The sequence below is a fragment of the Macrobrachium nipponense genome, chromosome 46, assembly GCF_015104395.2.
Source record: "Macrobrachium nipponense isolate FS-2020 chromosome 46, ASM1510439v2, whole genome shotgun sequence".
NCBI lineage: Eukaryota > Metazoa > Arthropoda > Malacostraca > Decapoda > Palaemonidae > Macrobrachium > Macrobrachium nipponense.
The window spans coordinates 20,344,440-20,366,404 of NC_061106.1; the positions used below are offsets into that span (position 1 = coordinate 20,344,440).

The window sequence follows — 21,965 nt, forward strand, 5'->3', positions numbered from 1 at the left end:
AGTATGCAAAATTAACTTGTTTAGGAAGTAAATTGTTTTTTTCTTTTTTGCTATGGTGTTGAAACTCCTAACACGTCGTCTGTTACAGCATTGCCATCATGGGTCGCTCTTCAGTGACTATACTCTGTTTTTTTTCATCTGTCCATCCGCCTGTGGTGTTTTTGTATGGCAATACTGCGTCCCGGGCTTTAGATAGTTACATTCAGCTTACATTCAACGATTATAATAATATCCTATTTCGCATATTAACGGTGTAATTCGCATACAAAAAATTATTAAAACACTTAAGTTGCAAATGTACACCCAGATATCCTTTTATTTACCTAAAACTTACAAATAGCGTAACTATCTAAAGCCTGGGACGCAGTGTTACCATACAAAAACACCATAGGCGGAGGACAGATGAAAAAAAAGAGTATCGTATGTGCTAAAGTTAGCAAGTGAATGGAGATCTGGCACCACTGTCATTGTTATCACTGCTGCTGTCATATCAAAACAATCGAGAGGTGGTGACGTATCTGGCCTCAACAAGATGCAGTGATACATTCGTGATCATTTAAAATTGTTTTAATAATCATGGTCATGTCACATCAGACAGTGCTAGGCCTTTATCTCGTAGGCTTACTGCTGTCAGTAGGCCTACATTGCGTAGATGCGGAAGAGAAAACTGAACCCTCAAAACAATCCGGCAATCCTGGGGTGCAGCCAGTTGCTGCTGCTCAAGTGACTGGGAGGAGTACTGTCGTGAAAATATTCGAGGAACCAGACTGCAAAAGTGACATTCAACGCATTTGCAAGGATGATATCCGTAATAACTTCGCGGTTCTCGAGTGCTTTCAGAATGAAAGGGTAAAAAATGATCTCGTTTTGTCGGCACATGCTACCTAGCCTAGTCCTTTCAATTTTAGTTGAAGTAGGAAAATTTCGCCCGTCCACTTAACGATGTTTTTCCATTTAAATATTTCTTCACCTTTGATTGTAGAAGGATTGGGATAATTTTAATTTGTCTGCTAACCACTTGCTAACTTGTTATTCTTTTCTCCACCTTACCTTCCCTTCCCCCATAGGCGACTGAGCAAACTACAGTAGCCTAGGTCTACGTTGTCCAGTAAAACACAAATTAGTACATATAACCCAAAACATTTTCCAGATAGATATAACAAAGAAACCAGTTTTCAATTATAATAGTAGTATACACTTAATTGTAAACTAACCTAACCAAAGGACCCACTTACGGCTCCAGGTCTAAACATGACTAGGTGCGCCAAAAAAAAAAAAAAACAGCTTAACTTGCCCTTGATGACTGTAAGTTGCGCACATGTACAGAGGTCCTCTATGCTTAAGAGAGCACAGAAAACACTATTTAGAGGTTTACAAAGCCTCATAATGGCAATTGCATTTTAAATGTTTGGTGCTAGCCTATTCTCATTCTCATAACCAATTTAATTTTAATTGTAATTTAGTGCGGTACCCATTCTCATAATGGCAATTACGTTTTAAATGTAAAAGCTGTAAAAATTCTCATGGCAACTACGTAGTTTAAAGTTCTATTCATTCTCACAGTGGCATTTACATTTTAAATGTAAAATATGCTCTCGGACTGGATTAGTCATAAGAATAGTATTGAACAGACTGGAAAACTGTTATTGTTAGTCTGGCATGACTGTTGGAGGGGCACCTCATGGCTGCAATAGGCAATACATAAATAGTTTATTAAACAAAAATCAACAAATAATTCTGATGTGAGGTGCTGGTAAGGCATTAAGGATGTGGCAAACATAATATCGACATAAAATGAGAGAAAAGTGCATGAAATGAAAAAACTTTATTCAATTATAATTGTGGGGAAAAAATCAAAGATTATATATTATTATATAGATAATAATATATATATATATATATATATATATATAGATTATATAATTATATATCATATATAGATAATAATATATTATATATATATATATTATATTATAATATATTATATATATAAAATATATATATAGATTAGATATATATATATATATATAATATATATATATATATATATATATATATATATATATATATATAAATAATAGATAATATATATATATATATATATATAATATATATATATAGTATATATATATATATATATATATATAGATATATATATATATATAGTATATTAATATTATATATATATATAGATAGATGTATATATAATATTATATATAGATTATATATAATATATATATATATAGATATTATATATATATAGATATATTAATATAATATATTATATATATGAATATATATATATAGATATATATATTATATATATATATAGATATAATATATATATATATATATATATATAAACTAGATATATATATATATAGATATATAGAATATATATATAGATATATAATATATATATATATAGTATATATATATATATATACTAGATATATATATATAATATATATATATATATATATATATATATATATAAAGATATATATATATATCTTATATATATATATACTATACTATATAGGATCTATATATATATATCTATATAATCTATATATCTTATAATATATATATATTAATATATTATATATCTATATATCTATATATCTATAATATTCTATATATCTATATATCTATATATCTATATCTCTATATATCTATATATCTATATATCTTATATATCTATATATCTATATATCCGATTATATCTATACTATAATATATAATTTTATATATTAATATATATATATAATATATATATTATTATATATATATATATATGCTGAGGTTGATCTTTCTAATGGATTTTTGAAGCGGTGATATACCTAGTAGTTTCATATTGGTGTTCTGGCTACAAAGTATTTTTAATTACTGACATCACCATTATATTGTTATTCATAGTTCTCTTTTACTTTAACTGCACCCTGCCTAGGTCTCTGTCATCCAATATTTATTGGAGGGGAGTTGTTTTCCTATCTAGAGAAACTGTTTTAGCTTGGGCAGAAAAAAAATCCTTGGCATTGGTCCTAAAACATGGACACTAATTCTTGATAAATATGAACAACATGAATTGAATATACACCTTTTCACAAAATATTTCCTCTCCTATTCTGTTTAAAATATTATTCTATCCATTTTTACATCTGGCACCAAATTAGAATCTGCTTAGTCACCAATATTACTGTAAAAACATTGTTTTTTTTAATATATGTTAAAATATTACTACTACTCTGTACAATGAAATGTGTACATTGTTATCATATCATCTATGTGCTTAAGACTATTGCAGATTTTTGTGTGTTCTAGTGTAATGTAAGGTAATACTTAAAATTTTATCATACTTAAACATCACTAAATAATGAAAACTAACAGACAAAAACTGTATGGAATACCTAGTAAAATTTGTATTGGTTATCTTTTATGAGATCCATAATTTTGTTGTAATAATATTGGGTTACAATTTACTCCCAATGTAAGTTGAATATTAAAATCTGTGATCATGTATGGTTATTAACTATTGTATTATTAATTTTACCTTTTGTCTATTAATTTTGGTATGTTATGTCAGAGATCTTCATCACCTTTTTTGCAATGTTGAAAGCAAACTTACATTGTATTTTTCTTTGCTTTTCAGAGGGATATTCAAGAAATTGTCAGTGATAAATGCAGTCATGTAAGTGTTTTACTTAATTGGTTCACATGGCATTGTGCACATGCAGTAATATGTCTACATAGATTACTAAATGATTGCAAGTGTGAATGTATTAAGTCAAGATTTATTGTGCTTAAAATTTGGGCGGTGTATTAGATAATTTGATTACATAAAAGTTTACAATTATGTTGTATGATGAAGAATAATTCTACTACTATTTTCTGTGCTACAAGCTTAGAATGATGTGTTGTGGAAGTTTGTATCTAAAAATAAAAAGAGAATATATATTATATTCTGTCTCAAGACTTTGTACCGCATGGTACTAAATTGACAGATTTTTGGAGTTTTGATGGAGGTTGAAATTTTTGCATTACTTTTATTATTAGAAATAAAAATATTAATGATAGTGTTGTGGAGGAAATCAGAAGAAAAATATTTTTGCCAATCAGTAAAATGATAGCAAAGAAAAAGTAAAAATTTAAGAATCTTGAAAATAAAATGTATACCTAAAAACTGCTTCTCTCTCTACCTGCTTTTGAGGAAATTGTCAAAAAAATATATTTGTATGCAGTAAGATGATAGCAAAAGCTGAAACTGTAAATAATCTATAATGTAGGTAGTTAAAAACTGCTGAATTGTATGAAAATTGCTTATTACATTAGCACACTTTTCACCCACCACCTGATCATACTTCATTCTCCTTTAATATCAACACCAGCTCTAAATATACAGTCTTTTTCAACAATGCTAACAGTTTTACAACAACTTTGTGTTTCTGATTTTGCACTACTGCTGTCTTGACTCCTCTTATGATAACAATACATCATAAACAATTCTTTTTTTTCTTTTGCATTTACACATTTTGCTTGCTTAATGATGATTTGGTTTAATAATCCCCTAATGACTTTGGCTTTCATGGACACTAACAAACTCTACATTATATACCTTGCTACCTTCTTCGCTTCACAAGTTTTGACTTGCTTCTTCTTTAATTCTGACATTTATCCTCATTTTGTACGAGTCAGTAGCTTCCATTCTTTATCATCTAAATTAATATTATTTACTCTTTTGTCTTTGTTTCCATTTACCCTCATAATCTAACTCTTGCTCACATTCTCAACTTTCTCCTCTTGACTATGTAACTATCAAACTTACGACGGTTTGCAGTTTCTCTTTTTTTAGACCAGTCAGCACTGTATTACCTCAAAACATTGGCCACTCACACCCCATTCAGAATTCCTTCCTGTATCCCACAATTTTTATGTTTATCCTATTCATTCTTTGAATTCTTGTACCACTGCATGCATGAAGATTTTACTTAGCTTTGGATAGTACTTGAGAAACTTATGTTACCAACCCAGTTGTACATCAAACCAGCTACTCTGCTGCCTACCTGTTTTGTTTACAATATATTTAAAATGTATATTGCTCTTCATTACAGCTTTTATGGAACTATAAGGTGAACCTAACAAAAAGTGGTCGAATTGAAGAATTAGCAAAGAGCGTATGTGAAGGAGAACTGAATCAATTTCCTGATTGCAAAGAGCTGTCTACTCCAGGTCATACCATATCATGCCTCACTGAAGTTGTTGAACAATTGAGAGTAAGAATTTACAATTTTGTTCACATTGTTCTAATAAAAAGTCTACTTCATGTTGCTTGTTGGTATACTTTTGAATTGTAAAAGTATTACACAGTGGTATTTTCATTAAATATTGTAACTAGTTTGTCATTAAGGTTTAATCATTCATTTAATTTATCCTCTTATCATTCCTTATTTGAGACTTGCAAATGAATCTTCTAATAGGGATACCTTGCCTGAATATATAGTTAATCATCATTGATAATCTAAGTCCAGGAATATCCCCACCAACATAGCAGTGGGACAAGTAAATGATGTTTCATATCGCTGCAAATCTATATAACATTGAATTTCATTTATGCTCTTTGTCCCAATATCTACTGTTTTACAGGATGATAGATGTAGACAGTATCTGTTGCGTATGGCAGCCATAGTTTTTAGTGACTATCGATTGGTGGAGAATATGGTTAATGACTGCAAAGATGAGATTAACACTTTCAAGTGTGGGAGAGTACAAAAGCTGCAGGATGCTAACCCTCACTCACAGGGGTCAACTATTGAGTGCCTTACCAAGAATGCCAGGGAACTTGGCCGTGAATGCCATAAACAAATACTGAGGTAAGACCAGGACAGTTATTAATTGAATATTGATTATCGGATATTTTATCATTTTTGTGTTCAGAGAATTTTATTTTGTTCATGAAACTTACCTGTCAGATATATATATAGCTGTATTTTCTGAAGTCCGACAGAAATTCAAAAACTTCCGGCACACACAGTGGTCGGCCAGGTGGTTAGTACCCATTCCCGCCGCTGGGAGGCGGGTATCAGGAACCAGTCCCATTTTCTATTCATAATTTTTCTGTCGCCGGTGCTGGAAACACCTGTTTTCAGTACCTCCGTCTTAGGATTTTGGAAACTTCATGGCCGCTAAATATCCTAATTGTCTTTTGATTTATTGACTTGGATTTGTGGCTAGGCATACGCTATCTTAAATTGTTTTGAATATGATTCATTTTTGTATATCTGAATCTAGTTAGGCTAGTTTCAGAGGGTGTTGTCTGCTAAGATAGGGTGTGGCTACCGAAAGCTTCGGTAGTTCCGCACTCGATATGCACGAGGGCTATGTGTCTTGCTTCTTTGTTGAGATTTGTCATGTAAGGAGTGTGAGACTTTGTCTAATTCCATAAGGAAGACGTATGATTCATATGTACGCAATTAATCAGTAAACAAAGTCAGGGTAGGCTAACCTACCTGTAGACTATTTTGCCTAACCCTGTAGTATGGCCTACGGGCTATAAATATGTCTCGTGAGGTAATGCCCTTTACGTTATAGATTCCATCTGTATCTTGGAATCTAAGGTGCTCGCTCTCCTATCATTGTGGTGAAAAGTGCTACTTCTGTAGTTGTTACTCCTAACCCTGTAATGTTGCCTTCGGGCCCTAAACAGTTTCTGTAGAGGGTATTGACCTTTCTCTGATACTCTATCGATTCGTAACTTAGAATCGAAAGTGCTGGCTTTGGAGAGCAAAAGTGAAGTGGCTAAGTGCAGTGACAGTGCCCCTTGTGTAGTGGAGGGTGCGTCAGATCGGCCTTATTTCGCCTCTAGGCCGGGACCTCTGCTTGACTCCCAGGAACAGGGAGAGAGCATGTCGAAAGCCGAAGGAGGGTTACGAGGAACTCCCACCGATCTGACGTGCCTTCGGCAGACCTGAAAGTTACTCCCAGGCTGCCAAAGTGCCGTGCACGAATCCTGAAGGATTGCTTCTCGTCCTCCGAAAGCGTCCTCCCTGCGCAGGGTTTGGAGCTTTCGGAAGGACTCGCGCCCTCTAAATAGAAGCTTTATAGAAGAGGACGTTTCACGTCCTCTCTCTCTCTCTCGTCATGTGTTGCAGTGAGAAGTAAGAAGGCGAACGTCGCCTGAACTCGTGTACGTCTTTCCACCGAGAAAAGGGAAAGCAAGTCATATTAGCAGGACGCTTTTGAGCGCGGACGTCCTAGCTTTGTTTGCTGTGAGAATAAGAAGGCGTTCCCCTCGCGTATTCTCACACGATCAACCCTTCACCTGAGACTGCTTCGTGCAGTCGGTTTCTCTCCGAGATGTCTAATGCTCTTCCCTGAAGGCAGTTTCGCTTGCATTGACGCCTGTCAGGAGCGTGACGCTTTTCTGCACGCTTTTTTTTTGACGCTCGGCTTGGACGGGACGTTCGGATGGACGCCAGGCGCGCGCGCGGGTGCACGCCAAGCGCGCACCAGTAGAGACGCCGAGGCCGAGCGCACGCCAGTGGTATACCGAGCGCGAGCGGCGCGCCGAGAGTGCTCGCTGCTCGCCAGTGGACGCCGAGCGGGCGCGCCGAGGAGTGCTCGCTGCGCGCCAATGGACGCTGAGCGTGCTCGCTGCTAGTCAGTGGACGCCGAGCGCGCACGCCAGGTGTGTCGCCTGGCTGAACGTTTCTGTTGAAGTCTTCAAGCTGATTTGGGCTTAAAGATTTTTTACCTAACTTCGGTGATCCCTTCTACATCGCCTGCGAAGAATGTGAAGTAAGCAGTGCTTCGGAGGAAGCTTAAAGTGAAAAGGCAACTTCGTTTTCGAAACCCAGCAAGACCACGGGTTTCGTGAATTATAGAGGTCTTTGTCAGTAATATTGCTTTTCGTAAAGTCCAGGATTGGATGGAGTTATGGAAAGCTCAAGGAAAGATCTCTTTTGCTCTACCGCAGTCAAGACTTTGCGGTAATTGGCAGCTATGGGTTATGTAAAAGCTCGACGTCCTGCACGTCAGGACTCTCGGCTACGTTCAGTAGGATTCTTGCAAAGGCACTCATCAAAAAGGAGGAAAGCGCAAGACAGGACTTCCTTTGCCATACTGCCAATAAATTTTGATACGGGAGAGGAAGCTGGTTGGAGAGTTTCTTCCTCTTCCCAGGATAATTTTGCAAGCTTTTAGCCCATCTGAAAGGGCTTTTCAGATGATAGATTTTGTTAGTTCCTAGTCGGGACTTACGCTGCCGAATTGAACATCGTCGTTTCTACCTGTCGTAAGCCGTCTCTTAACAGGATTCTTGCCCCTTCCTCGTTTGAGACGGGAATCGAAAATAAAATGCTCGACTTCCTGGATTACGTTTTGTCAATTCAGTGAATTTCCCCCATTGACAATATACTATCGTTTTGTCAGTAAGTGGGTATCCCCTCATTGACAAATTATCTCTTTGTCCCGTAAATGGGTTAGTTCTCATTGACAAACTTCTCATTAACTTTATATTGCGTAAGCGGATAAGCTCTTATTGACAAGATTCGGAAGAGCTCTCATTCATCATTCGCAGACTCGTACAAGAAATAGACTTGTAGACTACGTCAATGAACGCTTATGTCCAATAACATAAGAAGCTTGAGCTGTCCGCTTCAATTCTCTTGAGTTTTGTTTATGAAAACTTGCCTGTCAGATATGTATGTAGCTGTATTTCCGAATTCAGCTATAGTATATATGTCTGCCAGGTAAGTATGAAAAACTTTATTGCAATATAATATCATATTTTGCCTTGCGTTATTTTACTACTGGTTGGCTCAAGTCATATACGCTTGCTGTAGTTACCTCTTCGGATGGCAACCGAGAGGTCTATTGTCTATTAATTTAAGGACATTTAATCGGTTACTCCCTGCAGCCTTCCAGGAGTTTCCGATTTATCTTTTACCGTTGTATGGTAGTGTTATTGACGTACACAAACGCATCTATATATTTAGCGTTTTCTGTTTCGCTTAAATATACCAGCTTGAGAGTCTCTTTATGCTAAAAATTACGGACCTATTTCTTCGTAGAATAGGGTAGCTGGCAATCCAGGCATAAAGTTAAGAGACGACGATCGTAAGCTGCTGCTGTCACTGTCCTCTCCGCCAGTCCAAACGAGGCAGTACCAGCTCGTTCGCTGTCATGCGCTGTAGGTTACGTCTCTCTCTCCTGCGGGATTGACTGACTAACCGTATCTCTGTGCTGGCAGTTACGTCTCTCTCTCTCCTGCGGGATTGACTGACTAACTGTATCTCTGCCCTACAATCACGGACTTTAGCCTTAGATTGAGGGGATTTCTTACATGAATGAATAAACATTGCATTCGTTTTGCCTTACTATGTTCTCAGAGATATCTCTTACTCCTTTCGGTGCTCGTTACCGCACGGTATAGGACATACGAGTCTACGCAACATTTCACTATATGCTCTCCTGCTTAGGCAAAGCGCAGCCTTTTTAGGGAAGTAAACATACTGTGTGAGGGAATGGATGAGCTTGCTGGGGACCATTTCCTTCCTAAAGAAGTTTGTTTCCCTGAATAGACTGCAATTCAGACCTCTACAGTTTTTTCCTACCGGGAAACTGAAATTTTATTAAAGATCTAGGAATGATTCTGAACATCTCTCGGTGCGTTAAGTATCACTTGAGGTGCTAGAAAGAAGGTGCCGGACATCTGGAGAGGGTTTCAGATGTCCTGGATCATAATCTGAAAGAAGTGGAAGCAATTCTGTCGTCCCTCCAGTCCTGGAAACGAGTTTTTTTGGAACCAGTGGTCCATATCAACTCTGATCTTCCACAGCTCTCTCATATCTTAGGAAGTATCTTCTCTCGGTCCCTGTTCGGGTTTACGAGAAAGAGCCTATTATAACAACAGACGTAGAATGTAACGATCCTCTAGAGGTTCGTTACAGGATTGCAAAAGTCCGTACGAATCGTCTCGATCGACGGCAGCAACTACTGACTTCCGAGTGGAATCTTTCTTTAGAAGTATGTTGAGAGTTATGGAGACTTTAGGGACGTCCTTTCATACATCTCTTCGCTATGATATTGAACAGGGATGGATGTTTAGTCTCTTTTCCCCTTTTTCAAACGCTTAGGAAATTTAATAAGATGATTTATACCATCACAGGGAGCGACAATGACGCTAATCGCCCCATGTTGGCCTTCAAGATCCTAGATTCACAGAGGTCACGTCCTTCCAAGGACCTTTTTCCGAGAGAGTCGGTCTACTTTATCACGAAAGGTACCTATAACCTCTCCGCTCTGAGTCTGACTACGTTCAGACTATCGAGATGTTGACAGCATAAGATTGCCGTCTTCCCTTTCCGTTTGAAGAATGGGATAAGCTGGCAGTCACAACTATTAAAGAATACGCAAATATGTTGTTGACGGCCTTTGGGCTCAGAGATTTGCTTCTGTCAAACAACAAAGCCCTTCACGATCTTTGAGTTCTGTGGAATCTCGAAACTCGCTCACCATCTACTTTTTGTCTCACCTGTTTTCTCGGAGTCAGACACTCGTGCGAGATCAGGAGACACATAGTAGCCCTGAGTTTCTTGTTGACGAAGTCGGTTGCGTTTACACACCCCCGATGATCGTTTAACATGAGACCAGGTTGGACTGTCAGGCATTCGTCCTTCGGGACTGAATCGCCTTTTTGCTCCTCGCTCCTTTCTCCTGGCACCAGAAGCTCGAGTCAGGAGGGGTGGCTCAGGAGTTGATTCGCTAACGACGTTGGGTTGCGTTCATACCCAAGGTTTGCTTAGCTTGAATCGCCCAGGCAGTCCAGACACTCATCCCTTCAGCGAAGAATAGTGCCTTATGGTCTTCAGGGTACAGCCTTGCTGTCCTTGATGCGTCTGACTGGTCACTGGTCGGTCACCTGACTTTAGTACAGACTGACTGACTGTGCATGTCCAGATCGAAGCTTTCAATATGGAACTTAGACATAGTCTGAAGTTCTTGATGTCAAAGCATTCGAACATCTCCTACCTGTTAACTTCTTGCACGTGATCAGGAAGGCCCTTTTCTAACCACCCTAGATACGACAAAGAGGGTTAGTGATGTTTTCAGCCATCGTCAGAAGTTTGGCATTAGAGAACACAAGGCGGTGCGTTCTCTAAGCCTTCCGTTGTGGCCTAAGAATGGAAACCCGTCTTGTTCTTGGGCCAGGAGCTTGGAATCAAGGATGGCACAAGTTATTGGGCAGGAGCCAGAGAGAGTCCTGTGCCCTGTCAGGTCTCTCAAGTTTTATCTACATAAAACTCAAGAAAGTCGAAGTCGTACGGACAATCTGCAGTGTTCCGAAAAGACCAGACTTGCCCATATCGAAGAACACCCTGGCTTTATTGTTAAGGAGTTCTTTCAAAAAGCTCCTTCATTGTGTGGCACAAAGATTTGAAATCTTTTGATTTGTTGAATGCCTCACGAGGTGAGGGCGCGGCCTCGGAAGCATTTCAACAGAGCATGGCACTCAGCAACATCCTGAGTACCATGTTTTAGCGAAGCAACTCTGTGTTCAATTCACACTCCCTGCGAGATGTGAAGATGGCATATGAGATCTGCTGCTCGCTAGGGCCATACGTGTCTGCAGACACAATCTTGGGGGCAAGTAGTACCACTCATCCTATCCTGTAGAAAATGGTTAGGAAGAGCTCTTAATTTAGTAGTTGAGTCGCCGACAACGGTGACTTCTTAACTCTTAAGCCTTAGTTAACACACCTTAACTTTGGCTAGGTTGGTCAGGTGGTGATAATATTTTTTATTTTTAATATATTTAAGTTTATTTTACTTCTTAAGCCCTCATGGTATGGTCAATATGTGGTATAGTCATACGTCGTGGTCTCGCCCCTGTTGACAGATCATCTGGAGTACACCAGCTATATAGGTCTCTACCTCGCTGGCAACTCTAGTAGCACAAGCAGACTTACGTGGCAATAACCACGAAGCCAGCAATGCTAACAGGTGGAACCAAGATGTAAATCATCTGCATGCATTTGTTTCCCAAAATCCTTCTATTCTGTCCCTTCCCACCTCCAACGGTGGGATTCAGCTATATATATATCTGACAGGTAAGTTTCATGAACAAAATGATATTGTTATGATACAATAAAGTTTGTTCATACTTACCTGGCAGATATATATAATTAAGTACCCACCCACCTCCCCTCAGGGACAGTGGAAATAAAAATTATGAATAGAAAATGGGACTGGTTCCTGATACCCGCCTCCCAGCGGCGGGAATGGGTACTAACCACCTGGCCGACCACTGTGTGTGCCGGAAGTTTTTGAATTTCTGTCGGACTTCAGAAAATACAGCTATACAGTAGACCCTTGACTCACGAACACAATCCGTTCCTAGACCTTGGTCGTGTTCCAAATTGTTCGTGACTCGGAGCTAATTTCCCCATAAGGTTTAATGGGAATAATATTAATTGGTTCTCGACCCCTACGAACCAATATATATTATGTATATTTTGCCTTATTTTACACAGATAATGTAAAAGTCAGTGTAAAAACCTTAATATATCTAATAATATAATTTAAAATGGTAAACTAACACTATAAAAACGTTTGTAAAGTGAACACTTACTATGACTGGCGAGACTTCTGGCTTGACGGACAAGAGAAGAGGAGGGTGGTGGGTGGGGAGGAGGTTATTGTGCGGAAGGAGACCCTCCCCCATCCAGGTCGGGGAGATCTCGTTCCGAGATTCAACTCTTCCTAGGTTTTTTTGGTGAACGTTTAATCACAAACTTATCCAATGTCTGTTGCCTTTTCCTTCCTTGCATAACTTTTCTGAAATGGCTCATTAAATTTTCATTGAGCATATTCCGATCCTGTTCGTAACAATTTTTCCGGATGATACAATTCAAGGAAGCACTGGGCATCAATTCCACTTTTCCAATGCGGCTTTTATCACATCACTGCTGACATCTGTAACTTCCTCCCCAGCCTCCTCTTCGTCAGTTGATTTCTTTCTTTATTTCAATGGTTATCTTCCTCTGCACCCTCTTCTCACCATCACTCTTCACTTTCTTACTTTCACCACCACTCTTCACTTTCTTAGGGCCCATTATGAAGAAAATCACAAGTTTTAGCGCAAAAAATGCTAAGCGAATTGACGAACGTCTTGTACACAATGAGATGAGACAAAGAGCGATGCGTGGGTGACGCCGTGCGTGGGTGACGCCGTGCGTGGGCGGCTGGAGGATGGCTGTTCCCATGGCAACTCAAACGCTCTCACGTGTGCTGGGCGATTTCGCGCATTTTTCAAATGTTTGTGTCTAAAAATTAGTTTGTGAAACAAAGTGAATTGTTATTTTCCAGAAATTTCCAGCATTTTTCAAATGTTCATGTCTCAAAATTAGTTCATGACCCAAACAGAATTTTTATTTTCCGCATTTTTTTTTGTTCGTATCTCAAAGTTAGTTCGTAGGTCAAGGGTGAAATTTTACCTATAATTTTGGTCGGGGATCGAGTTGTACGTGGGTCAATGCGTTCGTGAGTCAAGGGTCTACTGTATATATATCTGCCAGGTAAGTATGAACAAACTTTATTGTATCATAACAATATCATTTTTATAATACTTTTCTTTTACCACACACCATTTTATAGTTAAGGGTATACGACGCAGGCAATTAATGATTTAAGTAATCAGGCCCACAGGAAAGAAGGAAAAACAGAAGATGGAAGACTGGGCATTGCCCTGAAGGAAAGTAGGTCTCATCTCTTAAATAAAAGGAAGTGGATAGAATCAAGGAATTTGACAGCAATGAGAGTGTTCCAGAATTTGATGGTAGTAATCTTAGCAAGTATATAATTTGTATGCCTCTTAAAGAGATGATTCGTAAAATTATGCATTTCTTATTTGGTAAAATATTTAGGAAAAAATATGTTAACTAAACAATAAGCACTTCTCTTCATGGTCTTTTAATCCTCCACTTGGTTGGAATCAAGCGATACTTAACAGGGAGTGAAACATTAATTGATTGTGAGGAATGAAGAAAGGGGATTCCCCACTTGAAGCACAGTAAACATTACTAAAGGGTGTTTCCAGTGTCTCTTTGCCTCTAGTTGCTCCTTTGTAGCCTTTCATTTGACCTTTGTTCCTCTTTTCCTACTTTCTTTCTTCCATCTTGCTCTCCAGTTTCATAAACTATTATATTGAGAGGTTTTATCTCCCAGTTATTCATTTAGATCCTTGTACTGTTTTTGATCTCATTCCTAACCCCTCGTTCCACTTTCTTAAGTGCTGAATGGTTGAAAGTGCTCAAGTGTTTTATAGCCTAAAGTTCATAATTTATTCATAGTAGAGCGCATATGTGTAACAGAAGCTTAATGATTTATACTAAGCCTAGTCTTGCTCTTGTGAGCCTTCTAGGGAGAGTTGCATGAGGGATAGGCAGTGGTAACATGAATCTGTAAATTTGCATCAGGATTGAAAGGCAAGTCACATTTATTATAGTAGTATTTTGAGTCAACTGTCCTTAAGGGTACTTGTTAAGGTCTGTAGCACAAAGTAAGGCTTGGCTCTGACCCAAGGTACTTGTGGTATTTGCAACTGGTTTGTGCTTTCCATCAACTTGTCTTTGTGCAGTGGACATCACTATCTACTGGAAGTGGCATGAACCTTACACAGGCAGTCTTTACTTATCGACAGCATTGGTTAACTGTGTTTTGTTTTTATGACGCTTGGGTAACAACGCCATTAACCAGATTTTTGGTGATGGTATGCGATTTTTGGCGTCTGTAAGCAATTTTCGGCATCGGTAACTGGTTTATTGGTGTCAGTAAGCAGTTAATGGTGCCACAGAATGGTTTATTGGTGCTTTGGTGCTTACAATGTTGTAAATGCAATTTATTACAATAATTAACTTTGTGTGTCAGTTAACGATTTTCAGTTAGCGGCATGTGGCTGGGAACAACCCTGGCAGTTAACCAAGGACTGCGTGCCATACTTGAACATGCATGCACGAAACACATCACAGTGGCTAGGTACAAAGATTCATGTCTACAATTTGTTGGTCCAGGGTGGTCAGTAGAGTCGCAAGTATACTTAAAACCTTTGATGATCTTACTTTGTGGTAAAAAACCAGCTAAAATTCATAGCAGAACAAGAATGATATACTTCAGTAGCTTGGAGAAGCTAGTGTGTTTTACTTTTCTTACATATCAAGTGAAAGCAAAATCAACATTTTTAAGTTTAATGCGTGCCCAATATCCTTGCAAGAATTCTGTGAGCAACTTTCCAGGGACGGGTGTTGCCTTTTAGTGCTATTGAATTCCTGAGAGGCTTTACTTGTTGAATGGCTTGTAGCTCATTACAAGTTAGCAAATTAACTTTGCTCTACCCAGTTTAGAGTCAGAGGCTTGTATAATACTATCCATAGGTGTGCAGGCTTTGGCTGATGCAGCATCAGCGAGAGGAATAGCCTTGTTATCAGTTTACTTGTCAATAGGAGTTGTTAATTCTTGAAGAACTTGCACCATAGGAAAAGCCTGGACACTGTGCGGCGCCCAGAGCTGGTTTTATAGATTTTGTTGATATGAAAATAGTACTCACTTCAAACATATCTGTGAAGGATAATCTCATACTGCTTAGCTTAGATGAGGTAACACCATCATCCTAGAGTGGGGAAGGATCCTAATCCTCCAGTAAATTTTCCAGGAGCTGCAGTAGGCTCCACTTTGCTTATAAATAGATTTAAATATAAAATTTTTTTATTTTGGTAAGCTTTTCCACCTCCTACCTTGACTTGGACTTTGGAAGTCCCCATGAGAGGGGACTTCGAAGACTTGAAAGGGGTTTTTATGGACTGCTGCCACCAAAACTTCCTTATTGGTTAAAGGCTTCAACAACTGTAATATCTTATGGTATAAATTAATAGCCACTATGACTAACCAGTTTTTACTTATCCTATAAATTAGGTGAACAAGCCTGGCCCCTGCAAGTAGTATGTAATAAATATGGTCCTTCTCTACAGAGGGCATGAAACATTCACTCTGGTTTTTGGGAGCTGCAGAGCATACCCATTGATCCTTGGTTACATGATAAATAATTCTAAAATTGTTAATTCTCAATTCATAGCAAAAAATCTTAGCTAGATGTATACCCAACTTGAGCATGGTGCAAAAAAATCTACTTGAGCATGGTGCAAAAAAAATCTATGTAGTTACTTAAACATTATAATCTGATCATAATAATTCACAATTCAAATTTAGTAACTGATATTTCACTATCAAGAAAAGGAGAAAAGTTCTTAACTCTTCTTAATAACTCCAAGTGAATGGCTAATAAAGGAAAGTTAATGCAGTGAATCTTTTGTAAAATGAACAATGAACCACAGTGGTGTAAATGAAAAGCTGTACTTACAGCTGTCATAGCTACCAATATCCAGAAAACCAACAAAAGAATTGTGAATCATTATGTACCATTAATGTTCTCCATAAAGGAAAATCCAGAAAAAAAACATGGCTGAGAAACTTACCCGTGTAAAGATTCAAGAATGAAAGTAAAAAGAGAAAAAGAATGACTTAATGAGCAGAAAATTATCCAAAGCTGGGAGTAGAATGAAAGGTATGCCCTGCTTGGTGACTTAACATCGGGGTTCCTGGATATGAGGCTTGCCAAGGGGTATGTTTCCCTCCTTCATTCTTTGGTGTACATCTTGGAGTGCTGTTTGCACAATTAAGTTTCTGGAAACTGATGGGTTTGCTGTAAAATAAGTACAGGCAATCCTTGGTAATAGGCTATTTTTCAGTGCCAAAATGCGCTGATTTCTGGTTATTGGCGCCAATAATAGAGCATTGGCACTGATACATACCTAACAGAGGCGCCATTAACAGGTTATTGGCGCTTGCCAATAAGCGCAGGTGATTTTTGCTGATCATTAAGCCATTGGAACAGAACCCCCACCAATAACCAGGGACTGCCTGTACCTTATTTTATTTTGGAAAGAAATAAGTGATTATCATTAATGAGTGCATTGAGATTTTTAATAAACTATTTTTCTGGTTTTTTTTTATCTTTGCAGATTAGCTGAAATCCAGGCTGATGATTTTCACCTTGATAGACCTTTATTTTTTGCGTGTCGAGAAGACCGGGAAAAGTTTTGTGATAATGTTCGTGCTGGAGAAGGGCGTGTTTATAAGTGCCTCATGAAACATAAAATGGAGAGAAGGATGAGTAAAGAAGTAAGTTTTGTTGCATACAAGGATGTCCAATGAAAGAAATTTTTTAATTCAGGGCTTCTAAATTAACATTGTTCATACACGAACAAACCTTCAGTCTTAACAATAGGATAATTTCTAGGGCCTGGCTGGATCTGGTTAAAAAACAGATGAAAGCAAGGAATCTTGTGATATCTGGCAACGCATGCGTAGATTGGGTGAAGAGTGGTCAAGGACTACTCACCTACGCCACCGTGTCAGTCTTTCCTTTAACCACCTGGGCAAGAGTCGTGGTTAACCTCTCTTGGCCTTTACCCGGTTCATTGCCTGTTTCACTTGTGTTTAGTGTGTGTGTGTGTGTGTGTGCTTGGCTGATATTATGGCTTCTTCTGCTCCTTCTCGGCCTCGTCAATGTGTGTGCCCCGGAATCCAGGTTTTCCGTGTTCTCGTTTCTTGGCTTCGGCTGCGACCGATCCCCACATCGTGTAGTAGGTGCTGTTCTATTTTTGTACTATAACGAATCCTTGCATGGAATGCTGGGCACAGCCTAAAGAGCAGTCTAAGTCGTTTTAGAAGAGAGAGCATTGGAGTGTTTTGACTCTTCCTTCTTGGGAACGTTTTTCATCTCTTCCCGATGCTTCGTCTCCTGCAGTAATCACCCCCTATAGTAGTGTTGTTCCTGTGTCTCCTTCCTTTTCTTCCATTGATTCGTCACTGGAAGTATCGGGAGGCCACCAGGCTGATTTTTGTAATGTCGCCTCTTCTTATTTGGGAGTTAATTTGATTCCCGGGAAGGGGAAGGCTTTTTCATCATTCTCATTTATTCCAGAGTCGGAGGCGTCCAAGATGGCAGTGATTTGGAAGACGCTCGGGCTAGGGGGTCCCCCTTCCTTGGAGGGGTTGGTAGCGCACTTTATGGAGGCTCGCTACCCCCCTCCTCAGGCTGGCCAGGCCATCCCCCCTCCTCCCGGCCTCGTCTTCGTGGGTAGCTGAGGTCGGCCATCTTGTATTGCTCTGCCATCTTGTGTTGCTGGTTCTTCGCGTTGGAGTGAAGCCGTGGCGTCAGCCCCATTGATGACTTCACGGGATCTGTCATTTTGTATTCCTCTGCCAGTGGTGTCTGATTCCCCTTCACACTGAGGGGAAGCTGTGACGTCATCACCACTTGTGACGTCACTCCCATCGATGACGTCACTCCCAGTCATCTCCTCTGCACTGCCTCTTTCAGCCGTGATGTCATCTCTGCCGCCCAGTTCGCTACATCTCCCTTCCATGGCATGGGAGCCTTCTCTTGCAGATCAGTCTGAGGTTATATGCCAGGCAGTGCTTAAGAGTTTGGATTGTTTTGGATGACAAGTTGGCTGCCTTGTCGGTTGGGAGGACTGGAAGGAAACGTGTTGCCTCGTCCCCGCCTCCTGCGAAGAGATTGCATAAGAAACCAGTGTTGTCTTCCTCTCCCTCTTCCCCCTCTACGCCACGTTGCCGTATCAAGTGTTGGAAGGCTAAGGACTTTGCTCTTTCTTCGCCTACGAGGGAAGAACAATTCTGACATGTTCTCGAGTGTTGGTGTTTCGGAAAGTGTTAGTGTTTCTTCCCTTGTGTAATCTGCTGTGGTTGCTTCATCCTCTGCATGGAATAGCTGGTGTGTTGCAGCCCCCCCCCCCGTCTGTGCACATCGCAAGTGTGTTGCAACCTCCCCTGTCCGCGCACATAATGCAAGTGCTCCTTCTTCTCCAGGGCCTATTTGTCGCCTTAAGGTTCTCAAGGTGCCTGTCAAAAGGTTGTAGGTGGTGTGTGCAGAGTTGGTGCAGCAGGAGTGTTTGCCTGCCCCTCTCTCTGGTGCTTTCAAGAGTTTGACTCTGGGGGATTCTGCTTCGATCTGGAGTGTTCGGGATTCCTCTCCAACTCATGTTCGTACGTCTGCCACGCCCGTGACCATTCACGGACATGTTAATGAGTCATCTGTTGGAGGAGTACGTAGTGATGTTCCTAGTGTTATAGTGGGTTCGTCTCTGGAGCCGACTCGTGGACCCAGCCCAGACAGGTTAGTTGATGTTTGGGGTTGTTTGGCTGCTGATCCTTCCATTAATTTTAATGGGGAAGGTGCCTTAGAGGAGCCTACACGTCCTTCTCGTCGTTGGTCTCCGTTGCTGGAGCAGGAGGAGGGAGACAGGCAAGAGTTTTTGTCTTCCTTTTCGAAAATTGTTGATCTCATTCGTGGGTTCAACAATTTGAAAAGTAGGACTCAGGCTCAGTTGTCTTACACTCCTTCTTGCTTGGAAGCCTTGGTGGGAGCTACGCCGGATCCCAAATCATCTCTTCAGCTTCCCTTGTCTGGGGACGTCCAGTCAGTCTTGAATAAGGTTAATGCCCCTGTTTCGGACCGTGACGGTTCGCTTCGCTCAAGGGGCTCTGCCAAGCTAGTACCCCTGCCTCTCACGAGACATAGGAAGTACTATGCTACGAACTCTGCATTTTTAATGTCGTGCCATCTTAACCCAGACGTCATTCACCTGAAGCCGGGATTGACTTTGGAGCAGGTGAGGTTAGTGGCTCCGTCCTTGTCTCGGCAAGATGCCTCAGTATGGGAGTCTACGGCAGCCTCCATGTTGCAGACGATTTCTTGGCTGGACTTCTGGTCTGTGGTCATTGCCAAGATAGCTTCTGACAGGTCCTCAGAAGGGTTGGTGGGTGCATCCTTGCTTGCCAGTCTGTTGCAGTCCGGAGGCAAGGCGTTTTCGTATAAGGCTCACCTCAGTGTTAATTTATGGGCTAACCTTCTTCTGATTAGAAGAGACGCGGCTTTGTCTAGGATGGAGAGATCAGTTGACACGGAGTCCTTGCTGGCATTGAGGAATGGAGATCTGTTGGAGTCCCAATTTTTGTTTCCTCAGACCGAGCTTGATAATGCGATATACAGGCGCCGGGCTGACACCAAAGACAGACTGGTGCACCAGGCCGTGTCTAAGTCGGAGTCTCGTCCTCCCCCTGTCCAGCAGCAGTCAAGAAGATCATCGCCTGGTAGGCTGTTGAGGAATTCGAGTTTGGCAGGGCCTTCCTGTTTGACTCGGCCTATGTCAGAGGAAAGTCCCTTTTGCTCTCGTTCCTTCAAGCCAAGAAGGGGCCCAAGTGGCAGAAGTAAAGGGGGCTATCGGTAGGTTAGGCGCCTCTCTCTCTCTCCTGCGCCACGGGTGGGGGCGTGCCTGGCGGGCCATTGGGCTAAGTGGCAGAGTTATGTGGCAGAGAAGTGGGTGGTAGATGTCCTTTGGATGGGGTACCTACTGCCATTCGACTTCTCTCCTCCCCTGTCGAACAAGCTGCACCTCTGTCAAACAAGCTGCAGCTCAGGAAGGCATATTCTCCAGGTTCTCTGAAGTTCTTGGTCTTCGGTAGGAGAGGAAGTGGTGCGTCTGTCTCCGGGGTTTTACAGTCATACCTTCTTGATGCCCAAGGCTTCGGGAGGATGGAGACCTGTGATTGATTTATTCTCCTTGAATCACTTCATCAGGAAGACATGGTTCAAGAAGGAGACCCCCCGTTTGGTGTTGGCAGCCGTGAGGGAAGGCGACTTCATGCTGTCGATAGACTTAGAGGATGCATACTTTCAAATCCCTGTTCATCCCACTCCAGGAAGTTCCTTGGCTTCTCTCTTGGGGAGAAGGTCTTCAAGTTCAAAGTCCTCTGCTTCAGGCTGACAACAGCCTTCAAGTGTTCACAAGGGTCTTCTCTCTCGTGTCAAGTGGGGCCCATGCTCAGGGGATCCGTTTGCTGAGGTACCTCGACGATTGGTTGGTCTTGGCAGTTTCCAGGGAAAAGCTGCTGCAGGACAGATATTGTCTACTTCGGTTCTGTCTGGAACTGGGCATCGTAGTCAACCAGGAAAAGTTGAACCTCGTACCCAGTCCAAGGATTTTCTACCTGGGCACGGTCATCGATACGACAGTGGCAAAAGTTTTCCCGTCGGATCAGAGATAAGAGAAGTTGCGGGTGGTGGCGTGCGACTTCCTGTCGGAACCACATCAGTCGGCTCATCAGTGGCAGGTTCTTCTGGGAGTGTTGTCTTCCCTGGAGAAGTGGTTCCTCATGGGTGTCTTCATCTTCGGTCTCTGCAATAGAGACTGGGAGAATTCTGGTCATCGGCTGGGGACTCACCCTTATTAAAGGTTCCTTTGTCTTTGGAAGTGAGAGAAGACCTTTGTTGGTGGTTGGATGACCAGAATCTTTCGAAGGGTGTCCCTCTGCGTTCTCTTCCACTGGACTTCCTTCTGTTCTCAGATGCCTCCCTCGCAGGTTGGGGCCTCATTTAGGCGGCCTCACCGCTTCAGGCGTTTAGAGTTTGGAGGACAAGCAGCAACATATCAACGTCTTGGAGTTGAAGGCAGCCTTCTTGGGTCTGAAGGAGTTTCGGGAGAAGGTAGAAGGTCATTCTGTCGTTCCCATGTCAGACACCACCACGGTGGTAGCCTATGTGAACAAGCAGGGAGGCCTGGTTTCTCGTCAACTTCACGCCTTGACTGTTGAGGTTCACCAGTGGGCGTCAGCAATTCGGTAGAACTCTCAGCCAGGTATATCCCAGGCAAACGGAATGTGGTCGCAGACAAACTCAGTCGTCGGGATCAGATCTTAGGCACAGAGTGGTCCCTTCATCAAGTGGTAGCAGACAAGCTTTTCCAGGTTTGGGTGAGACCCATGCTGGACCTTTTTGTGACTTGCTTCAACAGGAAGCTGGAGATAATCTGTTCAGTGGTCCCACATCC

General features: G+C 40.8%; 1 protein-coding gene across 1 annotated transcript in view; it reads left to right on the forward strand.

Annotated features, from left to right (window-relative positions):
• The first annotated feature begins 461 nt into the window (after positions 1-461).
• Positions 462-21,965, forward strand: part of LOC135214793 (Golgi apparatus protein 1-like) — a 109,345-nt gene continuing 87,841 nt past the window's right edge. The window contains exons 1-5 of the mRNA XM_064249155.1: positions 462-849; positions 3,653-3,691; positions 5,112-5,273; positions 5,644-5,870; positions 17,073-17,232. Coding sequence (XP_064105225.1) covers positions 577-849; positions 3,653-3,691; positions 5,112-5,273; positions 5,644-5,870; positions 17,073-17,232 — 861 coding nt within the window. The 5' untranslated portion in view covers positions 462-576. The remainder of the gene's footprint in view (positions 850-3,652; positions 3,692-5,111; positions 5,274-5,643; positions 5,871-17,072; positions 17,233-21,965) is intronic.